Consider the following 24,125-nt stretch of genomic DNA (forward strand, 5'->3'; position numbering starts at 1 on the left):
CAGATCTTCTTTTATCCAGTAATATTTTAAGTAGTTCAAATTAAACCACAAATTAAATTAAGTCTTATAGGGGGAATACATTTGTTCTATGAAAAATGTTTTCTTCTCACGCTAGAAAAATTTCCTGGAAGTTTCAAGAACTCATATGATGGAGGATCTCACATGATTGGTGGGATGGGCATATCTCATTCATTATTGCTGAATTCAAAACCAAAAATAGTCAATGTCTTTTCTATCAGAATTGCCCTAAAAATGTAGGGATACAAAAAGAAATACTATGCCACACTTTGCCCTAAGGAGCTAATAGCATATGTAAGTTGTATAAGTAAATATTGGGAGGATAGAGCTCTGAAGGGATTTCTCTCTAATGGTACCTTACCAAGGGAGGAAATGAGACCTTGCCAGGGCAAGCTTCCTGGAGAGGAAGATCTGTGCTGCATTTGAAAAGCTCAGGAGCTATAAAGGTAAAGGGGGGTGGTGGTGGTGGTGAGGAGGATATGTGGTGAGAATCTGCACTCTAGACAGAGGAATGAGCATGAGCAATGGCAAGAAATAAAAGATGAAGTGGAAGAACTATGGGAAGTTCAGTTCATAAGGAGGCAAATGATGAGGTTGCAAAAATAATCAGAGATCAATATGTGAAGAGTAACAAAGATGGAGAAGCCTCTGGGTTTCCATCATGGTGGGTGCTGATGGGCAGAGATAGAGATACCCATTAGGACATGTATTAATGAATTCTGTTTTGGCCATATGGAGTTTGGAGTGCCTGTGAGGCCTCTAGGTGAAAATATACAGCAAGTAGGAAATGGATTTGAATTTGAAGGATGGAAAAGGGTTCTGAGTCAGAGAGAAGGATTTTGGGCTCATCAGCCCAAGAGGTCATATTTGAAACTGAGGATATTTGAAACTGAGGATAGTTCCAGAGTACTGTGGTGTGAAAAGAGAAAAAGCCTGTGGCCAAAACCATAGGGAATATCCAATTTGTTTTGTCTACCAGTCAGGGGTCCTCAAACTTTTTAAAGTGGGGGGCCAGATCACGGTCCCTCAGAGAGCTGGAGGGCCAGACTATATGAACTACTAATTCCTACTGTAACACCTCGGCTGTGCTCACTGCCCAAAAAACCTGGCGGGCCGGATCAGACTCCTCTGCGGGCCGCATGTGGCCCGCGGGCCTTAGTTTGAAGACCCCTGGTACCTGAACCCAACTCTCCAGGAAGAGATGGTCTAATTAGGGCCCCAAGATAATTTCAAAAGATGGATGGATAGATAGATAGATAGATAGATATAGAGATAGGTATGTAGGTAGATAGATGATGATGATAGATGATAGATAAATATCATAAAACATATCTCATATTATGGAATCAGGCAATGTCTAGAAACAAGCCTCACTCAGAAAGAGGCTCTCTCCATATTTTATAAAAACTAATACTGTAATACCTTCCAAAGTTGCCTCCCAATATTTACTGCTTTCTAATAATGCACTCTAAATATTCAGGTGGAGATAGGATGGGAACATTTTTTGAAATGGCCACTAACTATTATAGAACCACAAGCACCAGAAAAAAAAAAATGATGTCCTGAAGCCTTATTTCCAGTGATATTTAAACAGGCAGTGACTAGGTTCTTCAAAATGCTATGCCAAACCTCAAAAACCCATAATTACTGCAATTTTATATTGCAGATGTGGGAAACAAACATTCTTCCCTTTAGTCATCTTCACTTACTTAAACAAAGGCTAAAAATGTCTTTAATAGAACAAAATAAACCTTAAGGTAGCTGTCCTAAGGAATGTTATTATGAAGGAATTGGATTATTCTATACAATCTATACAGTGACTGGATAAGGAAACAACTTATCCTCCCGCGAGGTTTAGATTTCCATATAGTTACTACCTAGCTTCTGCAAGACTGTTTTGTTATTAATATAGAAAGGTGAGAAGAGAAAAAGAGCCTCTGACAGTGAAAGAAGAATTAGTCAGAGGTATTCAGAAAGAATCAGGAGAGAAGAGTTTCTTGGAAGCCTAAGAAAGAAATGTCCAAAGGGGAAAAGTGACCTTGTTAATAGCAAATTTCTGATGAGAGAAGGCAGAAGAAGTGGCTATTGAACTAGGCGACCAGTGCATGAGAGATCAGGATGAGAGCAGTGTCAGTGGAGGAGTTCTCAAGGGGGAAACCACTCTGGATTACAGTGGATTGAGGGATGCAATGGAGAGAAGCAAGGAAGACACTGGGTCAGAATATCACAGAGCTTACTGAGGAACCTTTAAATTTTGAGACTCTCAGCCTTTGATCTGTCTTTCCAACCTTTAAATAAGTTAGACTTATCTTGAAACTGGAGTTCATAAATTTTGGTCAGGATCACCATTTGGAATGAAGCCTCACCCTGCTTTCCTCTACAGATCTATCACTCAATGACAACCAAAATTTGAGATGGTTGGAACTTCATATCTCAGCTACATATTGCCCTTTCCACCTTAATCCTTCATCTGCACCAGTTTCTTGTGGCTCTGCATGAAGAGGAAGCTATTTAGAGAAGTTTGAAGAAGAGAAATCAACTAGAGAAGGATTAGGTAAGTATTCATAAATTTTGTTTTTGTTTTATTTTAATTGGGAAGCAATAAATGAAGGAGCCAGTAAAGAGGGGCAGGTTAACTACACAAAACAAAGTTATTTCCTGAGGGCACAAAGTTCAGAAGGTGCTGGAAGGGATGGGCTGACTTTAAACAGGAGAAGGGTGACAGATTCTCAGAGACCAGAGAAAAGGAAATAAACGTAGATCTCTGGGACAAAGGTTGGCAACTTTAGGGAGAGACTATCTGATCATCTCAATGTTCTCATATGACTATGCACAGCATTTGAAATTAGCCCCCAATGAAGAAACAACACAGTTGAGGAAAAGTCTCTTCAGAAATATTTTTAGCTTCCATTAAAGTGGTTGCTTTACTTACCCATTCTCTTGTCTCCCATCTTTTATAAATCACCATGGACATTAAGAGGAAACTGATAAAGCCACAGTGTTGGGGGAGCATAAAAGACCTTCATTGGGGTATTCAGAAAAGTAGGTATCATCTTGACCCAAATTCACATAAATCTGAACCCCAAACCATTAAGTGCTCAAACAACAATTTACATCACATCACCTGCTCTGGTCTCCCCATAACTACTGACCCATATGTCCCCTAACTTCTGCTGTCTCTAGTTTCCTGTCCATGATTTCCACAGTGAACAGCACACTCTTGTACACAGAATAAGTCTCCAGTTAAATGAGTGAGCTAAGTTGCTCTTAAACAGGAAACCTTAACCCAAAATGCTTCTTCTACATTACATACTCTATTGAATCTCTGAATAGGTTAACATATAGATAGAACTCCATGAATTATTCCATTCTTGTTTTATTAAAAAACTGTCAATAATGTTAATTGGCAAAATGTTAATATTGGAGGAAATTAGATTAAACCTATATGGAGATTATTTGTACTACTCTTGAAAATTTTCTGTAAGTCTGAAATTAAACAAAAGCATAAAAATAATTTGCTGGAGGAAAAAAGAATTTTCGATACTGCAATAATTTTACAGTTTTTTCATAGAACTACTCCTGTGTGCACATCTGGTCCATAATTTACACAAAATACACCCATATTTATTTAAATTTTTTCATTTTCATATACCCTACACTATGGAAATCAGCCTAATTCTGAGAACCACATTAATATTTGAATTTATTTCTAAAGAATGGTAATGTACTAACTCTGTAACTCCCTGCATTTTGGGGTAGTTTTCTGTCCCAAACTTATAGGCTAGGAAAACTGGCTAAATACAATTGCTCCTGATCTAATTCATAAGTTTGCATATGCCATTAAAGGGAGTTTAAGCACTTTATCAAGTATATGGTAAAGCAGAAAGAACATTAGAATGAGCTAGGGAACTGAGTTCTCATCCAGGTTAACCACTCACTATGGATATGACCAAGTAAACCTTAATTTCTAGGCTCCCATGCTCTCATTCATAAAATGAGGCAATTGGGTAGGACAGCTTATAATGTTTCTTCCCTTATTAAAAGTATACAATTCCATAAAGCATTGGCTTTCTATTTATTCATCATGTTGAAATTGACAAACCAAATGAAGCATCTCCCAGTTAACCTGACCCTGCCAAAAAGTCCTTGGATGCTGGCTACCCACTTGTCCTTCCAAAGAGTCCATCATACAGAACTCTTCATACTAAGTGCTGTGGCCACTCTGGCTACAGCTGGTTGAACCAGAAGTGGCCACCAGTATCCTTTTAAAGGTCTAACATAAGAGCTTCCCCAATAGTTAGATTCTTTACAAAATGGGGACTGACCTAACTGATCTCATCTCTTTTTGGGGATTTTGAACACAGAACTTTCAAAGAAGAAAGAACTGTAAGATAATTTCCCTTAATAACAGTTATTTTAAAGGAAATTTAGTTAGTCATTTGATTGACATCCCAAGTGACCACAAGACCCCATAAATTCAAACACCATTACCCATTGCTGTCTCCTCTCGCACCTCACATGAGAGGCAATTATTAAGGCTTTTATGAGCCACCTAGCACAAAACAGAAACGAACTCATAGATACAGAGAATAAACTGATGGTCGCCAAATAGAAGAGGTGTTAGGAAGATAATAGAAGAAGGTGAAAGGAACTAAGAAGTACAAATCGCCAGTTATGAAAATAATCTGGGGATGTAAAGTACAAAATAGAGAATTTAGTCCATGATCATGTAATATCTATGTATAATGCCAGATGGATACTAGATTCATCAGGGGATCACTTCACAAGGTATATAAATGTCTCATCACTATGCTGAACACCTGAAACTAATATAACATTGTATTGTACATCAACTATAATTGAAAAATAATTTTTTTAAATTTAAAAATAGAAAAAAGTTGCTTCATGATGAAAATGAATAAAATCTCATAATTATTTCAAAGAAAGGAGAAAGGGAAGGAGGGAGGGAAAGAAGGAGGGAGGAAGGGAGAGAGGGAGGGAGGAAAAGGAAGAAAGAAAAAAGAGAAAGGAAGGAAGATCTGGGCTATGAAGAGCAAAATGCTATGACAGAGCAGAAACAGTTATGAAAACAAAGAATCACACTTTTTCTAGCCCAATAAGCATGGATTAGCAACCATTAGTACTTTTACTTTATAGCTTTACATCAATTATTAATTAATTTCAATGAAGGAATTACCATTTTCTGATTAGCATGGGTTCTGCTCTGACATACGACAAAAATGCCACTGGGAATCAAAGGAAAACTTAGCCTTTGAAAAGATTTATCCTTGCTACAAATGTATAGGTAAATTGACTCAGGATAAACAAAAACAAACAATGAAACACATTAGAAGGTGCTTATGAGTAATTTCGTCTTTGAAAATTTGGCTTTTATGAGTTAGAAAGATTTCACAGAACCATCTGACTTTGGTGGATGGTTTGTTTACCCCAATTTCCTGAAATTACTGGGAACAATTAAAGTTTTGAGATACCGTGAATTTTTCTTTCCGTTTGTTGGGGGCCTAATGGCCCATCTGCAGATCTGGACTCCTGTGTGCACATCTGGTCCATAATTTATAAAATGTGCTTATTTACATCTTTTCATTTTTACTTTCCAATGTTTTGAAATGTGCCCTTCATATATCTTTCTTTAACATACAGACACATCTTAGCTATTGGGCTGACACAATAGAGAGCTATTGGGCATAAAGCCATTAGGACTGGTACTTGCCTATTTATAAACAATATGATAGGAAGAATTTTTGGAACTATTATTGGAGGACATTGTGCTGTGCCAGGCAGTTCTATTTTGTGGGTTAATACTCACCTGAAACAGTTGGGGGCACACCTTCCTTCACCTGGACAGTCACTTGGACTTGACCTTCACCTGAAACTGAACAGAAAAAGCCACAACTTGCATGTAATGCAAAGAGTGTCTTAATATGAAAGATATTCATATGTGAGAAAGGAGGCTTTGTGCTATGTTCTCCCTAATGTAATTACATTCTCAAAATAAAAAAATAAAATTCTTGTTAGTTAGTCTAACAATTGATTTTCAACATTTGATTTTCATTGCTTTTATTTCATTAAACTTAATTGCAGTGATGTCTCCCAGAGATCTGGCACATAAATAATGAGGGTATAAAAACCTTTAGTCATATGTTCTTTGGAAGCCAATGTTGGTCAGCAGGGCACACCTCATACTCTATTTCCTCTCTATCATTTTGAAAGCTCAGCTTGTAGATTCATGATTTTTATCAACAGAGTTCAGATCACCCATGAAATGTATTTGCTTAGCCTTTATCCAAACAAATTGTCCTTTTAATGAAGGCTTTTCTCCACCCCACCCCCCTTTTTCCTCCCATCTTCCAAACCAACTGAGTACATTTAAAAGGCCTGAGGTTCATTAATTTTAAGTGTCCAATAAATTAGTGAAAATAATCAAAAGGCCTGATTCTTTCTGATAATGACAATTTGATGTCAGTATAAACCAGTAGATTAAGCTGGGAACATATGCTCCTTTGCCAAGAGAGGCTGCTATAATTAAATAGTGAATGCATCTACAAGGTGCTCTCACGCCTGATTAATTAGTAATCAGGTGCCTGAACTCCACTTTTTAGTAACACCTTGTCTCTTATTGGTTAATTACCTTTCTGCCTTATCAGATGTCACAGGAGCCAGCACCTCCCTCCCCACCATTGGAGAGCCTGGTGCTGCTAAAGGCTTCAGCCTTTAGACATTGGCCAAACCTATGCTCTCCATTAGCCATTCCCTGGGACCTTGAGCCCTTCCTTCATCACAGAATGAAATAGAACAAGGATCATTCTTCCTAATTATAAAACATAGGCTTTTGAATATTAGAAAGAAAATCATCCCCAAAGGAATCTATGATGAGACCTCTCCTATTCTATTCACATTTTGATAATTGTTCTCATTTTAATTTCTTCCCATTATAAAATGCATGAGTCTGTCAGGTACAATGGCCAGCATGTTCTTTTCCATGTTCTACTTCATCACTACTTCTAAGACCTCATTTATATTGTTTCTCTGTCCTATTGCATAGTTCACCCACTTTTCTGCCTTTAATAATAATAACAAAACCAGGAAAGCCATTAGCCTAGCATCTTAACTTTTTATTTTTTTATTCTAGAATGTTTAACTTATCCCCTTCTTCTCACACTGATCTATGCACTTCCTAAAGTTTAAAAGCGCTTTAAAATAATACTGTGATATTTATCCTAAGCTAGCTCTCAATGTAGCAAATGTTTATCCAGCATCAACTGTGGTTAATTTAGGATTGCATCCATTGTTAGTTTGCTTTGCCTTTAAATCTTACAGGAAGAGATTTTTCTCATGTACTTTAGGACATTAAACATTGCTGGATACTTAATTTTTCATGGACCAATCTAGGAATCCTAAGTTTATAGTGCTCTACTCTAGATACCCAGGACTTAAGTGACAATTTCAACAAATTAAACAAATAAAGGTAGGAAATAAACCACTTAAGGAACCAAAAAACAAAATACTACAAAACTTAAGCTCAAACGGAAAGAGAAGTGAAAGAGAATATGAATAAGATGATATCTAAAACCAATCAAAGGCTGTAACAATAGAATATCCTTCTGCAAAAGGAATTGAAATGTTATAACAGAATCAAACTCCAAGAAAGGAAAATGAGAATAAATTCCAGGAATCATTTGGAAAGGGAAGTTGGTTCACTTAGAGATATTATAAAAATCATCCATGTTAACACTTTCCAGGAGGTTGTAGATTTCAGGGCATCCCTGCCCTCTCCCTTAAGACCCAGCCATTGAGGTAAGGAAAGCAAACAAGTAAAGTTACATATAAAGGTGTATTTCAAAGCCACTCTAGTCATTTTATAGATTTATTTAACTTATAAGAGGAATTGGTGGAGGAAGGGTAGAATAGAAAATTCTCCCCACTAGATAGATGATGAAATCTGAAGTAGAGGGAACATAATCAATATATCCAAAGGCCCCTACATGAAAAAGATACTTTACCTACAGCACACTATAATTACCATCGTGATGAGTAACCCTAAAACTGAAAAGGCTAACCCGCAACATATCTAACTCCCAACACAGGCTGTTCCACGTGTCCTTTCATTCACTAAGTCACTTGCCCAGGTCCTGTTCTTGGTCAGTCAAGGCTTCCTGGCTCAGGGAGCTCTCACGTCTGTAGTTCTGCACCAATGGCTTCTGAACTGAGTGGCCATTGACCTTGTTCAGCTGCTACACACACACAAACGGTTCCAACCTCCTGCAGACCTTCTGCCCCTAAACAGACATTGAAAGGGTACATTGAAAAGCTATTGCTCACTTTATTCAAGCAAGTATGTGAATATCATTCAATCTGAAAAGAGTGGTTTCAGTACCAAAGGAAATGGAGAAAAGCTACCAAAAGTAGAAAAGATTAGAAAAGTCTGGTTTTCTAACGCACCATTACTTATACATGCCCTTCTGTGAACTGGGTCAGAGCATGTGAGCATGGCTTGGAGGGCTAATTCTTCCAAACACCATTTCTGCATTGTGAGAGTGCTGCCATAGAGAGTGGTGAGGAAGAATGTGGATGCTGGAGTCCAACAACCTAAATGTGAATTTTGGGTCTTTCAGTTCCTAGATCTGGGCACCTGACAAGTTATTCACCGTCTGAACCTCAGTAACTTTACCTAAAAAATGGGAATGATCCTACTATCTACCTCATAAGGTTACTGGGAAGAAAAGATGGAGCAACGTAATATACTTAGTGCAGTGCCTGACACACATGGAAAATAAAGTCAGCTATTATTGCCAGTGTTACTATGACATACTTATGATTCTAAAAACCAGATAACAAAAACCAGGAAATAAGCTTTTCTTCTTTTTACAGCTGCGCCTAATCATGATGAGCCATGGTATAGAGTTGTAAGCATGTAACCAGCTCTGCTAAAATCTGTTAAGTGCTTTGACTCTAAAAAGACAGGGTAAATGTTAAGTGTCATTTCCAATTTGGATAAATACGAAAATCATTTGAGAGTAAAGGTATTGTCTTGGGAAGAGTTTAAAAGCGTTATACAAGCTGTGATATTGTACATATGTTTTCTCAGTGCTTGATTTCTGATTCTGTGTTTGTAATATGAGAATGGTTAATCTGCTCTATTTATAAATGGAGACTTACTGCAGTTGATCCTTCCCAGATTGTAAGAATATCTGGTTGGTCCTCAAAAAGAAAAGAAGTATATGGGTCAATTATTGCCAAATTATGCTGACAAGTGTTATATGATCTGAGCTAGCAAGCTCAGATAGGAGGAAAAGAGAAAAGTGCTAAGAAAATAGCTCCCGGTAAGAGGAAAGAGAGCTGCTCAGCTAGAAATGATACCAGTGCTCAACAGCACTATGCTGTGCCTGGCGAATTGTGTCCTCACTGGAGCACTAAGGAAGAGAAAAATGAGTAATTCTCTCTTAGAATTTAGAGCAATAAATAGGTACCTACATGGAAAAAAACATGGCATCTTAGCAGGTTATAGATTCCTTTCCTGTTTTATTCTTCATTTATATTCCCATTCACAATTTGCCCTTCAGGTTTAGGCACATGTTAGGAGCTCTCATTCAGCCGACATGTATACAGGTGAGTCAACCATTGACTACACGTGGAGAGAACACAAAACAGCCATTGTGATCTGTGTCTGCAAATTTAGCTCACTCTTACCCTGGCCCATTCTCTCTCTCTCTCTCTCTCTCTCTCTCTCTCTCTCTCTCTCTCTCTCTCTCTCTCCTCCCTCCCCCCCAAACACACACACACACTGGATCCAGACTCCAGCTCTATCTTCATGAGAAAGCTGTTGTTGGATTTGGTCTTCTCTCTGCATTTTCAGCTTAGCTTGGCCTGTCCCCTACCACCACCTCTTTTCCCCAGATCTGCCTCACACACCTGCCATTTCTACCTACCTTGGTCCCCAGACATTAGCCTCCATTACTTAGACACAGAGAAGGCTGGCTTATCAGTTGGTCCCTGGGTAGGTAAAGTTTGGTTCACAAGACCACACTGCTGATACCAACTTTAGAGACAGTCAGAGTCACCTTGGCCCTTATAACACAGAATCGTTTAAAAATCTTCACAGAAACATTTTATGAAAATCCTGTGATCCCCTTTGATTCTTCTATTATCCCCAGGAACATGGATCATTGAAAGAGTGATTTTTTTTAAGTGCAAGAGTAAAAGAACTTGATCAAGACACCAACAGATAGATTTGCATTAACCACAGTCCTAAGAGTTAGCTCAATTAAATCTTCTTAATTAACTTAGAGCACAATAACAATTGTTATTCTGATGCAGAGAAATGTGTGCAACCTATGGGCCATCTGTGATTTCCTGGGCTCTGTGCAGACCTACAGAACCAGAACTTAGAGGGATGGGCCTGGTACCATGCATTCCAGCTGTCTGCCCATGAGGCACCGAATTGAGGAATTTTATAACTTCTCTAATGCATACTCTCAAAAATGTGGTTTGTTCTCAGATGCAAGTGTTCTTAACAAGTGAGGAGACCCAAATAAAAAAGAGAGACTTATGTTCACACTTCTTACTTTTAATCAATTGTACCAAAAACTTGTAAACCACATTATATTCCCAAAACATAAGATGTGAGGTGATCATTTTCGTGGCATAAATTGTTAAAGAATTTTTTTTTTGTACTGGGTCATTAAACCCATGGTTTTGTCAATGTTTTTGCTTGAGAATATGTTAAGTTTTTAAAATAATTCAGTGTGGGCATCTATTTAAGAAATATATTAAGTAAATAATAGTACAAAAGTCATAAGGATGTGACAAATTGTGATGGTGGTACTCAAATATCTCAAGTTTACACAGAATAGAGTTAATCAGTAAGTATAGGTTACAGAAACAACAGACAAACAAAACCACTAGAATACTAGGAAAAGTAAGGAACCCGAGTCAGAAAGGCTGGCTTTGAATATCAGTTGATGCCACTTGTGCCCGGCCCTTTGTAAACTAAGGGTAGCTGCCAGTGTCACTAAGCATTAGTTCCTCAATCAGGGATCCCTAGAAAAAGTATTTGATTCTGACTTCTTAGTTTTCCTTCCTTCCTTCCTTATTTATTTTCATTCCTCCCTTTTTTCCTTCCTTTTCCTTTTGAAGAAGTTGCTTGTCATCAAGAGGTAAAATCCCTTCTCACCTTTCCAGCTCCTGTTCCATTCTCTATATTTCTGCCATGAAGTTTACTGCATTTCCCCAAAGTCAGTTCTCTATATTACCCATAAAAATCCTGGGGGATCTTGGGGAATGAGTTTTCTATAAGAATGTAAATTAATTTATTAACTAGAATGCTATAGATTGCCTTAGAGGGACACAGCATGGCATGTCTGCAGAGTTTCGAAGAATTACAATTCTGCTCTGCTTATAAAATCCTCCCAAAGAGATCTGGCAGCCAGTTGAGTCAGCTCTCCATCTTCATCTCTAGCAGATTCCATCCCAAGGAGCAGCACAGGGTCTTCTGGACCAGCTCAAGAGCAGAAGGGTCCAGGCAGCAGCCTGCTCCATCCCTGAGCCCTCGGCACTCTGACAAAAGAGAAACCCTAAGCAGTATCCATGGTCTTCTTGCTGTAAACTTAGGAAAACATCCCTTATTTTCATAGCTCCCAAGTTAACAGCATCTTTTCTGAGCCTCCTGTGACTGGAGTTCTTCAGGGCACCTGGTGCAGACAATAAAGTCCATCTGTCTCCCTACTTCAGCCCTCTTGCCCTCATGGACAACAGCCCCGGCTTCATGCCAAACAGCCTGCCTTTATCTTGGCGAGGGGGACACTTGGAGACAAGAGTTGGCCAGCCTGGCTCCACATGTCCCTTTTCAGTCCGATCAGAGAAAGGTGGTACGCAGGAGCCTGTGAGCCTAGCAGGCGGACGCTCTCAGCTGCCGCCCCACACATTGTCCAGGCATCGCGGTTTGGGAGTGGGGGCTGTGTGAACTCAGGAGGGCAGCAGAGAATGGCTCAGCATCTGATATGAATTTATCACCGGCTGCTGGTTGGGTGGGGGATAAAGCAAGTGGAAGGGCCTGTGAGTGTTTAATGCACCCTGCCATAACCCAACAGTTTGTCCTGAAGAGCCTTTTACCGATATGAAAGGACAGGGTCAAAAGTAAGTTGACCCCTGACAGAATGTACAATTATGAGGAGAGGGCTGTGCACGAGCAGCTGCTGGAACCCCACTGGTTCCGCATGGGGCTTCCAGGAGTCAGAATATGAATAATCAACTCAAGATTGTTTCCACCACCCCCCCCCCCCCCCCGTCTCAACCCTCGCCATCTCCCCCCCACCTCGCCGCCTGTTTTGAGCAAGTCCTATTCTATTTCAACAGGAAGAAGCGTGGCCCTCCCCAGCAGCTGCAATAATTGTGTTCCTATTGTGAGGAAGACCTCCTCCTGGCCACCCCCTTACAAGTGGCCATTGTCGGTGGAGAGTCAGTGATTACACGCTCCGCCTGATGCTCTGGGGGACCCAGCTGCCTAAGTGCTGACACACGAGTGTGCGGAAGGCCAGGCAGGGCTGGTGGAGGTGGAGGCAAAGAGGTGGGGGGGTGCCACGTCTGTGCAATGGGACTCGGGCATACCAGACCTTTTGCATAAGTCAAGCCCAGAACAAATGAAGCTTTATCAGGCCCCACGGAAGAGGGGGTCTCATCTCCCTTTGAAGTGGAGCTGAGATGGAGACGAGCAGCTTTTCCTCCTTGGGATCAAGCAAACATCCTTCTTTTGATATGCGACATGCTCATTATCTCTATCCCATTCAATGATTTTTGATTGAAGGGTGGCGGCTGGGATGCTCAGAAGATCCTGAGAGAGGCTCCGTCCAGCCAAACTCGCAAGAAAGGCTTTCCTTGTGCCGGGGCCTATATTTGGAATTTCTTAACAGTATGTGCTTGTTCTTAGAGGCAGATAAGGGCTGAGCGTGAAATTCTTAATTAAGCAATAAATAGAGAGTAGGGTGTCAGCAGATGCAGCCAGTAGCCATGGCAACAGGAATCACATGGGCAAGAGAGCTGAGACTAGATGTAGGCCTCGGGCCTGGGCCTGACTGACAGCTGAAGAATCCTACAAAGCTTGTAAACCAGATTAATTAGCTGACTAATTATTTCATAGCGTTAACGTAACTAAAAAATAAAAATAGTTCAGCATGAACTGAAACCGCCCTGGAAAACAACAGCAGGGAAAGAGGCAGGGGAAGCTGGCCGTGTCGGGCAGAGCCAGAAGCTGCCAGGGAACCAAATGGTATAAATGGGAAGATGGGCTTGCTGCATTTGAGTCCGGCTTTGAAAAATGAGAAAGAACACGTGTTCTACAGGCATACCCACCCCAAGCATGGCACAGAGGTTACATCTCGGAACCACTATGCATAGTAGTTAATCACTTCAAATACTGCCCCTCCTGGTCCTAACACAACCACAGCACAGAGTACTTCACTTGTGGTCTGTTTTGTAAGTGGCTCCGTGGGCAGCATTCTCAGGCACTTTAGAAAGTCCACCCGAGCCGAAGTCGATCTGCGGACTGAAGGGTCCCGGGTTCGATTCCGGTCAAGGGCATGTACCTGGGCTGCGGGCACATCCCCAGTGGGGGATCTGCAGGAGGCAGCTGGTCGATGTTTCTCTCTCATCGACATTTCTAGCTCTCTATATCTCTCCCTTCCTCTCTGTAAAAAATCAATAAAATATATTTTTAAAAAAAAAGAAAGTCCACCCGAACCAATCTCCTTAAAAGATCTCTACATGAACAAGGTTATCTTATTCTGTGGTTAGCAATTGCTTAAATGGTATTCAATTTCAGTCATGGGAACAATATGTCATCTACGCCATACGATCATGAATCTCAGCTATCTAACAAAATCTAGTCAAGGAAAATAAAATAAGACCCTTTTCAGAAAGGTGATGAGTTCAAGGTTTGTGACATTGTTAAATCTTCTGAGGAAATAAAAAATAATTTTCTAAAGAAATAATCTCCTGAGAAAATTTTGAGCAAGGTAACATGGCACACTAATCACACCTGAGGATGTTTTGGGTGTTTTGTACCAGAATTCCAAGAGATAAGTCAGTATTCTTAACCTCGCTGTATAGATGAAGTTATTGAGGCATGGAGCATTTATAATTCCATGCCCCAGGTAAAATAGCCAGCCAGCCACTGATTAAAACCTTAAGCCCTAAGCTCTGGCCACGAGCTTTCCAAAGAACCTGCATTCCATAAAGATGTTTGCTGAACAAAGACAAGACTCGCCTCTGTAGAGAGAGAAATGCAAGGGTCAAAGAGATTGTATGTGCAGGATTCTTTGTCTTTGTCACTGGGGATCAGCGAGGAGTCTTCTCCCATGACCCTGCCCAGCACCCCCCAGCACCACCTTTTCTGGTCAGTGATCAATGATTCTTTGGCAGGCAGCACACTCTAGTGGAGGGATCCATAGCCAGGAGCTAGAATGCCTGGGTTCTGATTTTTCCCATTCTCAGCCATGTCTAAGATTAGTCAGGTATCTTAAATCAAACACATGAAGTCGCCAAATGCAGGAAATGAATATAATTGTGATTTGAAAAAATTCCTCCCCTGGGGGATGTGGTTAGGTCACAAACAATACAAAAAACGATCCATTTAGAAGTGGTCAACAAATGAATGGGACTGGTCAGCGAAGCAGCACTCTGAGTGAAGGCCAGCCAGGAAAAGGAGCAGGACACTCCCCATCCCCCGAAAGTCTGACAGGAAACTCAGGGGACCCGAAGAGGCCAAGCACTTTCCCTACAATGAAATGAAACTTGTACACTCAACTCTCTCTGTGATTTTTCATCCCAGGAATATGTCCACACAGAATGTGAGGTCTGTACTTGGGCTGTCTTCTTAGATTATAGGTATTTTGTATAAATAGACCAATCACAGACTTATAATATCACAGGATTTTAAAAAAAACAACAACAAGTGAACTAACCAATATGTGAAATGCATGGCACAGAGCTGAAACAGGTACCAGCTACACCTTCCTCACTGCCATTTAGGCATCATGGCACGCTTAGCCTTCCTAAAGATACTGTAAACCAGGGGTCTTCAAACTACGGCCCGTGGGCCACATGCAGCCCCCAGGGGAGTCTGATCCTGCCCGCCAGGTTTTTTGGGCAGTGAGCGCAGCCAAGGTGTTACAGTAGGAATTAGTAGTTCATATAGTCCGGCCCTCCAGCTCTCTGAGGGACTGTGATCTGGCCCCCACTTTAAAAAGTTTGAGGACCCCTGCGTAAACTATACTCAAAGGAGATCAAACTCATAACCAAATCCATGCAACCCAATACAGCTGCGTGGTACCAGCAAGGAGGAGTGGGAGGAGCCTCTGTTCCCCCTGAGTCCTTGTGTCCTCACTGTGCCAGCCCAGAAATGGGAACGGAAGTGACTCTAGCCTCCTCTCTACCCCTTATGCTCAGAGGGTACAGTAGGCACAAATGACGCTGAGAGCCACTGCTTGGAACGCTGGGAATCCTCTCTAAGGAACAAGGGCCTCCAGGTTCACTAAACATTCAACCAACCCTCTGCGCCTTCCTGTTCCTTGTCCAATTCATATTGTTCAAAGGGTGGAAATACGAGGGTATTCTGACAAAGAACTTTGTAAAAATTAATGACAACTTTATACCTAATTGAAATGTTTATATTAAAATATTCATCACATCATAACATACAATATACATATGCAGAGGTACATCTATACATAAATATATATACTTACACATACTTGTGGTAATACATATATATATGTATGTATATATATTAGTATATACATACCACATATGTATATACTAATATATATAATAGTTTCACTTGTTATTAATTCAATAAATAATACTATCAAAAGGGAAGAAAATCTGTAACTGTGTGATTTTATTCTATTTTGTCTTTAAGCCCCAAATGTTCCTTTATTGTTTTGGCTTATGCGAGTATTCAAATTTGTCCGCAGCTCATAAACAGAATCCGACCAATGGACTTGTTTCTGAAGAGCACACTAAGTAATAGAACAAGAACCATTTGAAATTAAATTTTGCTCTATAATATATATCAAGCTAATAGTCATAGTTAAAATTAATGGAAGAGATTTGCTCTTGCTACTGGTATCCACTCCAGAGTTGTAAACCAGTCACAGGCTCTCTGTCCCTCCTGGATTTTTACAGTTTTAGGTTACATTTATGAATGTATCAAATCAGAAAGAAAATTTGAACATTACAATTCAGTGCAAGTAAAATATACAACAATCCATTTGGCAAAGATAAAAATACCAGAGAAGTACCATACTCTCCTCTGTGGTGCTATTAACATGTAATCATCCCAGGGCTCAAGTGTAGCTCAGACTCAGTGGACATACAGCTAGGCACAAGGGAGAGGTTCGGGAACTCGGGACAATTGCCCAGCTCTCCACATCTTTAGGGACAAGACTGGCTTATAGCAGGGGCTGGGACTTGAGGTGCTATGAGTTCTTCCAAATCTGACCAGGATCTGTTAAGACTAATTTATAACAAAATTGACATTTTAAAGACCCATTTGGACAGATTATCCTTACAGACTACACTGAGCTGAGGTTGGTATAAATGGACATCACAGTGCTCAGAGTGACCAATGCTGACATGGTATATGGTATAGAACACGAATATGAGACAAACACCAGGAAGTCAAAAGAAAACTCCTGTGAAACATGCACAATAAGATGATAAAGAAATCCTTCAGCCATCTATTACTCTGCAATCACAGAAGGGTTTCCAGTCCTATAAGATGAGGCTCCTGCATCCTACATCTTTGTTTTAATCCTCACCTGAGGATATGTTTTATTTTGAGAGAGAGAAAGAGAGAGAGAGGGAGGAAAAGAGGAAGGGAGGGAGGGAGGGAGGGAGGGAGGGAGGGAGGGAGGGAGGGAGGAAGGGAGGGAGGGAGGGAGGGAGGGAAGGAGGGAGGGAGGAAAAAATAGCAGTAGGTTGCCTCCTGTATGCTACATCCTGATGCAATACAGAGACATCCCACCCTAATCTTCAGATCAGCCCTCCACACCTTCGTATCTTCCTCACCTTGGTTCCCCTTCCAAGACTTTCCTTCTCACCTTCCACATTAACTTCACTCTTCACTCCTCCTCTCTTTGTAGCTGTCACTTGTCCTCTCTGTTGCCCCTAATATCTGTGGCCATAACCGAGCCATCCTGTCTTTACCATGCACTTGATCTTTCTACAAATATAACAGTGCCTTAAAGTGAATTGAAAATATTAATAACAATGTTTATTAAGCACTTTCTATGGGTTAGGCACTCTGATAAAAAGTTTTACATATTATCCTTTATATAATTTTCTATCTTTTGAGGTAGGTCCTATTATTATTTCATTTTCTAGGTAAAGAGGCTGAGCCTCAGAGAAAGAGTAGCTGCTCAGTGTCCCATAGCTAGTAAGTCTTGGAGTGGGATTTAAACCCAGGCAGTCTGTCTTCAAAGCCCATCCACTTAACCATAACACACAGCTGTTTCCTTCAGTTCCCCATCGTTTCACAGCACAAATGTCTAAAATTCAAGAGTGAGTGGTGGTTTCTTACTACGTGCCCTTAAAATGCCCACCTAATCATACTTACCCAGATAGGTGAGCTGCTTCAACCGGCTATTGAAGAACCAGTCACAGCCTTGGTCTTTACCAGGCGATGGGAGAGAGGGCAGAGACCGCCCCACTTGACTCTCGCACCTTACGAGGATGTCAGGGGAAGGCCACAGGACTGTGTGTACCAGCCGGAGGTAATTTCCAGGAGCAAAGTTGCCAAATGTTGCCGAGTACTTGAAGTGAGAGAAAAATACAATAGAGCTTACTTAGGAAGGAAGACTCCCATAAGAAAGCTACAAAGAGCACTGAGTCGTTTAGAAATAAGGTCATTCACACCCAGACTACGTTACTTCTGGGGAATGGGCTTGAGTCCACTTCACAATACACTCAGAACTAGAGTTTACAAAATCATACCAGGCGAGGACTGAAAGACACCATAAGTTTCTTTTTTTGTTTAACTTCCTTAATTAACACAAGAGAAAACCAAGACCCAGAAAAGTGAATTGATTTGTCCCAGATCAAACAGCTAGACGAGACAGAGCCAGGCCAGGAATCCCTTTAAAGAGGCAGGCAATATTGGCAGTATCATCCGTTGAAAACAGCAATAGCGAGCACTGTTAGGGCCTGTGCTACATGCTTAAGTACGACTCACAAAAAGTCATTCCATCCTTGAAATATCCCCCGTGATTGTTACTATTCATGCCCCATTTTACAGATGAGGAGAGTGAGGCAGGTAGAGGTTCAGGAAACTTGTCCCATATCACAAAGTAGGAGAATGTGAGCCAGGAGAGAAACTAGTCACCAACCGGCTGCCTTTACCTTATGCAAATTCCATGAAATGTTCTCATGGGAGCCTTTAGGGAAGGAAAAAGCTCTCTGTTCTCAGAGAGGTGGTGAGAGGATAAAAACAGATTCTGTTTTGAACTCCTCAGAACTATGGCACACCTAAACTAGCTTCTAATTCCCTAAGACTGCTCTCGGGGCTTGTAGGGAATATAAATATTAGGAGACAGAAAGAAAGAAAGAAATGTGTTCACAGCAGGAAAAGGAGCTTAAGGGAATCCACCAGTTTGCTTGTTTTTTTTCCAGAAAATGCACCCATTTCCTACATGACTATTCCTGTATTTGCTCCCCCTAACCCATTTGACTCCTCGACCTTCATTTGCAAGTTAATCTTTGACCACAAGGTGGCAGTATGTAACATAAAAATGCTTTGTTAAGACATTTTTCTTGGACTATAAACACTTCTCTCTGGGTTAAATTGGTTCTTAACCCACAATATAAGAATAAATTCTATAGATTGCTTAAAAGCTGTTTTTTATTGTATCAATAAACTTAAAAATTCATTCAGAACCAATCTACATTCAAGGTGAAATATATATTAAATTTTATATATTTTATAAAACAGATTACAATGTGTGTGTGTGTGTATTTTAAAATTTTTAAATCTGTTTAATAAAATTTTCAAATACACACACACACAATGTATTCAAGTTATAGTTATACATTCATCTGGTCAAATGCTGCTGCAGTTTTCTTTATCAATACCAAGAGATGCTAATACCTTCAAACTATTATTTTACAGAAGGAAACATCATAAGCACTTGAAAATGAAACACACCATCAAAGAAGTTCCCTGCAGAGATCTGTTGGTCCAAGGAGTCTCAAATTGCAGTGAGTAGGTCTCTTGATCCAAGAGCAGAGCCATCCAGCCATCAGGGTTAGACAATGTGTCCCGCACATAATTGACAGTGGTTGTTTTATTTCTGCTGTCAGTCAAGGTTAAGTCACAAGAAACATCCAGAGCATTCATCCTAGTGTGAATTAAAAAAATATATATGGTTTTTAAGTTATTTGTTCATCCTGGATCTAATGTACTCTTCTTCCATCAGTTATGACTCATCTTCTATTCTCTCCATGTGTACTGTAGACCCCTTCTACTCTGTGTGTCTGCGAAGGTTCCAGCAGTCACTGCATGCATCAAAACAGCCCAGCAGGAAGCTGTCCTTGCATTTTCTGTGCATGTCACTGGTCTGGTGGGTTAGAGGTAGTAACATTCAGAATGGATGCCACTAAAATGCCATCTCAATAAATTCACATATACCAGGACTATAATCTATTTTTTTTTTAATGTCCATGACCAGAATTTTGCTGTAGACCAGGTTTCTCCACAGTAGAAAATATATTATATAGTCAGTAGATATCCTTATTGGGAGCAATGACTGAGACCAAAACCTGATGTGCCTAGACTCTCAGAAGCCCACCTCCCACTGCCCAGCAGGAATGGCATCAGTAGCCTTCCCCAGGGCGAGGAGGTAGCCTGGCTCCTCGCTTGTGGGCTTACACAATGCCCAGTGCTCACACCCTTTACAGCACCTTGCTTCTGTGCTTGTTAGCATAGGTTGTGAGATCCTTAGGTTAGAGATATTTTCTTCTTGCTACCCTGCCACAGGACCCTCACACAATGGGCACTCAAATCATGCCTGCTACATAAAGAAAGAATGCATGGGGAGCTCACCCGAAAGCTGGTACCAATTTCCTAAACGGTTTCTAGAAGGACAGCATTTTGAACCGAGGTAGAGTATGGCAAAACTGTTATGTAAATATCACAGGTAGAATTATAAAGTTTTCATTTCTGTAAATGATTTTGCACAGCCCGTTCCAGAAAGTGGTTTTTAAGACTTCACTAGAACATGAATAGGGTCGGCCACATGCTAAGACCATAAAAGAAAGTCAAAGTGGACAGGAAAAAAAAAAAAGCAGAATAAAAATCAATACACATTATGACTGTCCTTCCCTCTTTGTTTTAGTTTTCATAAGAACCTTTAACTGTGGTGTTTTGCTGCAGGCAGATAATTAAATTCTCAAAGAGGAGGGAAATGAGATGAAGGATGTTGGGTTTTCAAAGTGAGGTGTGGCATGAGCATATCCACAGCCAATTTACAATCCAGTGGCATATTATAAAAGGAAACTGTTTTTAGTGCTAAGTGTTTGGGGACTATGGTCAAGTGGGTATAAACTGGAAATCTATATCTTATATACGCCATGTATATGAACTTGGGCAAATTACTGACCCTCTTCAAGCTTTCATTTATTTTTATTCTTTTTTTCAATGGAGGCAACAGTAGGATGTATCTCATAGAGCTACTGGGAAACTTAAAGAGATAATCTATGTAAAGAATTCAGTAACCATCAGCAAGCCAAATAATATTTATCTACAGCTCATTTAAGAACCTCAGATGGGCCAGGTTTGCCATCCTGTGCTGTTGTTTTTTGTTTGTTTGTTTTTGTCTAGAGGTTTACTTGGTCATTAAAAAACACACTCAATACTTTTAGTGCTACAGAGCCTTGTAAGATTAAATGTGTTTGTTTAATCTGTTACTTAATTAAAGGGATGAAAATAATTGGGGTATTGGGAATAAAAGAACTGTTCTTTTCTAAGATTTCCCTATGCAGCATTAACAAAATTTTTAGAAAGTTTGAGGTTGGGAAGGACTTCTTCCTCTCTTTGGGCTTGGGATCCTTAGTGTTTGTTTTCTTCACACGTGTATCAGAATTTAAATTAAAACTAAAGGACAATCTTCAACTCATGTTCTGATTTTCAAATCCATTGTAGGAATTCCCTCCATATTTTATTCTGTCCCTTCTTCCATTCATGGGATATTCACATTCTAAAATTCCTCCTCCATTTATGACATTTATAATTAATTTTTAATCTTTAAATAAGTATATAAAGTGGGATTCCTCCCAGTGCAGGAATTATTTTGAGTGTTTCAAGTTCTAAAAGTTTATCTCTTCAGCTTTCACAGGGAGATATGGACTCTAGAAAATAAGTAAAAAACCCTAAGTCCAGGAGAGACTAATTGATAAATCAGAATTTTCATTAACTAATTCACGGTAAGAAATAAAACTGTATTTCACATAGTGGGTACTCAGTAAATATTTGTTGAATGAATAAGCAAGTGTTAAATGGACCAGAACAGTTCAACTGGCCACTTAGTGATGTTTCTCCCAATGGGAAGTCTACCCAGAAGACCACATAAATGTCAGAGGATTTCATGTAAACTTATTAATCAAAGATGATAAGCATTTTGATCCTAAGTGAACAGAGCTTGATATGGTCAGCCTCCATAACAACTGAATATTTGTCAAGAGGACTTAAACACTTACGTTTGGTGGTCAGAAAATCTTTTCTGGGTATCTACAGGAAATCTACTCTACTAATGAGCCCTGGTTTAGAAAAATGCTAAGGTTTTCTTATGAACTTAAGTTTCTTATTTTCCCAGTCAAGTGCTCTCAATTAAACTACTTTTACAAATAGTTACTTTAAACTATAAACCCACCTGTTTACATTTAATTTCTATATTTTGTCACTCTTTTCTTAAGATATCATGCATACCACCTTGAAAATATCACCACTATGTGTTATAATATAATCTATTGGGTAGATATTTCCAGAAATGCTTCTTAATTCCAACAATGTGGCCCCCAAAATCCTCCTGGTCACTTCGATTAGACTTAGTTACTTCTCAATTTCCATCAGCATCAATTTTCAGGATGTAATTTCTCCTTGTTTAGTTTCTATAAATTATAAGCTCAATTACTGAAGAAGCCATTTTTCAGACCGTACTCTTCAGGTTCAGAAGACCCTTATAAGACTGATTCCCCTCTTCAAATAAGCAACTGAATCCTTACTCTAATTCGTTTCTATTTGTCTTTGAAACTTTTATACCTTTCTTGTGATGATGCCATTTCCTTCCAAAGAACATCTAATAATCTGATGCTAACCCCTTGATCAATCAGAGACCCGCCATAGCACATTGTGATTCTAAAGTATCTTTCCTCTTGCTTCTTCATGCATTGCCCTAATCCTATCAAGCCACCACATCTCTCTAGCAAGGTTTATTTGGGATGCAATTTCACAGGCACTCACATGCAGCACCAGCTTTCTGTAATGCAATACAGGTAGAGGAGGTAAAGGTTCTCCAATATACCTTTATCGCAGCTAGAAGTGGAAAGAATCATATGACACATTCTGAAAAGCAAATCAAAATGTAAAAGACCCATCATCTCTCAGCAGGCAAGGTGCCTTGCGTTGACCATCACCTGGGGCCAAAAATTCAAATAACTCCCATCCTTCCAGAAAAAAATGCTAGTGGTGATAGTGGCCGGCTCTTCTGAAAAGCACCAAAGGAACATCAAGAGTCAAAGAACACCATGAAGAGAATTTACCAACCATAATTGCTACAATTTTCGCTTGCCCTAAATAGCCACCAATTCCCCATGCCCTAAATAGCCACCAATCTCCCTCTCTTTACTGTTAATGAAGCAAAGGAGCACAAAAGTATTTCTAATTTGGAGGAGCCAAGGGAGTCTGCATGGGCCATTAGCAGCAGAAAGCTTCATTACTAGGGGAAGAAGTCTCTCCCTGAACTTCTCATGGTTTTATGTGCAAGAAATCAGAAGGCAACCAGTCTATTTTAAATGTTAACCCTTCCCTCTGCGTCAGCAACAGCTCCTGTGTACAATCAAAAAGACAAAAGAACTGCAAACCTTTCCTTTTACCCTTCCTGTTCAATGAGGTACTTTAATTTTTGTTCTTTTTTTAAATGCCCAAACTGGTTTTTAATTAATAGTTTTCTTTAGAAATAAAGCACTGTCTGTGCACTTGCTAAAACTTCCAGCCTATGTACCAATTTACAATACTAGCTGCATAAACAGTTGTGTACTTCAGCGCCCATATACTGTGTGGAACTGTTGAATGTATGCTGCCCACAAAGGATTTGTCAGGCAATCAACAATACCAATGAGGACAACTATTAACACTCTGGTTTGTGTTTACCATTAGCTAACTTTTCCTGAGGGTCCATATCTCTATGTATTAAGACAAACACTGCACTGAGCTCTAAATGCTCTCAAATTTGGAACAATTGTGAAATAAACACTTTCTAATTACACATCTCCTAAGCCAGATGCATCATAATAACTAGCCTTCAATAGTGCTGCTAGCATATTCTGGATGTTAGTGCTTGCTGCTGATGCTTTCATCTTTTACGTTCCGAAGAAAACAAAATTGAAATTTGGAGCATAGCCAACAAATTGTTATAGCACAGTCTGGGTTGAACGCCATTTAAAAATACACTGGGCTCATATTAAGTCCTTGACAGAAAACCACCATCCTACCTGCTGACCTGCCACTATCCAGTGTCACTTAGCTTTTTTTAAATATACACTTTTTAATTGAGGAACACTTAAATATATCTTCTTCTGAAAAATAAATCTAAGAAAAGGAAAGAAGCCACAACATTCAGTCTTTCCCCTAACCTTTTAATAAGCCTTAAGTTCACATTTAAACACACACATTCACACACAGACACACACACACACACACACACACACACACACACACAACAGGACTGGGAGGCAGAGAGGCAAAAGCCATATGATTTAATAATCTTTGTGTTTCTGACAGGCAAATCCTAAGATCACTCCTCCATGACTTTGCAGATGTATAT

The 24,125-nt window shown here is 39.8% G+C and overlaps 1 protein-coding gene across 1 annotated transcript in view; it reads right to left on the minus strand.

Moving 5' to 3' along the window:
• PKHD1 (PKHD1 ciliary IPT domain containing fibrocystin/polyductin) overlaps nt 1-24,125 on the minus strand; it is a gene marked incomplete at its 5' end in the record, with an annotated part of 385,387 nt that overhangs the window by 163,261 nt on the left and 198,001 nt on the right. The window contains 3 exons of the mRNA XM_084889432.1: nt 5,846-5,911; nt 17,648-17,843; nt 19,232-19,424. Of these exons, the coding sequence (XP_084745558.1) occupies nt 5,846-5,911; nt 17,648-17,843; nt 19,232-19,424 (455 nt within the window). The remainder of the gene's footprint in view (nt 1-5,845; nt 5,912-17,647; nt 17,844-19,231; nt 19,425-24,125) is intronic.

This window comes from Pipistrellus hanaki (assembly GCF_964339955.1).
Source record: "Pipistrellus hanaki genome assembly, chromosome: 7".
NCBI classification, from domain to species: Eukaryota; Metazoa; Chordata; class Mammalia; order Chiroptera; family Vespertilionidae; genus Pipistrellus; species Pipistrellus hanaki.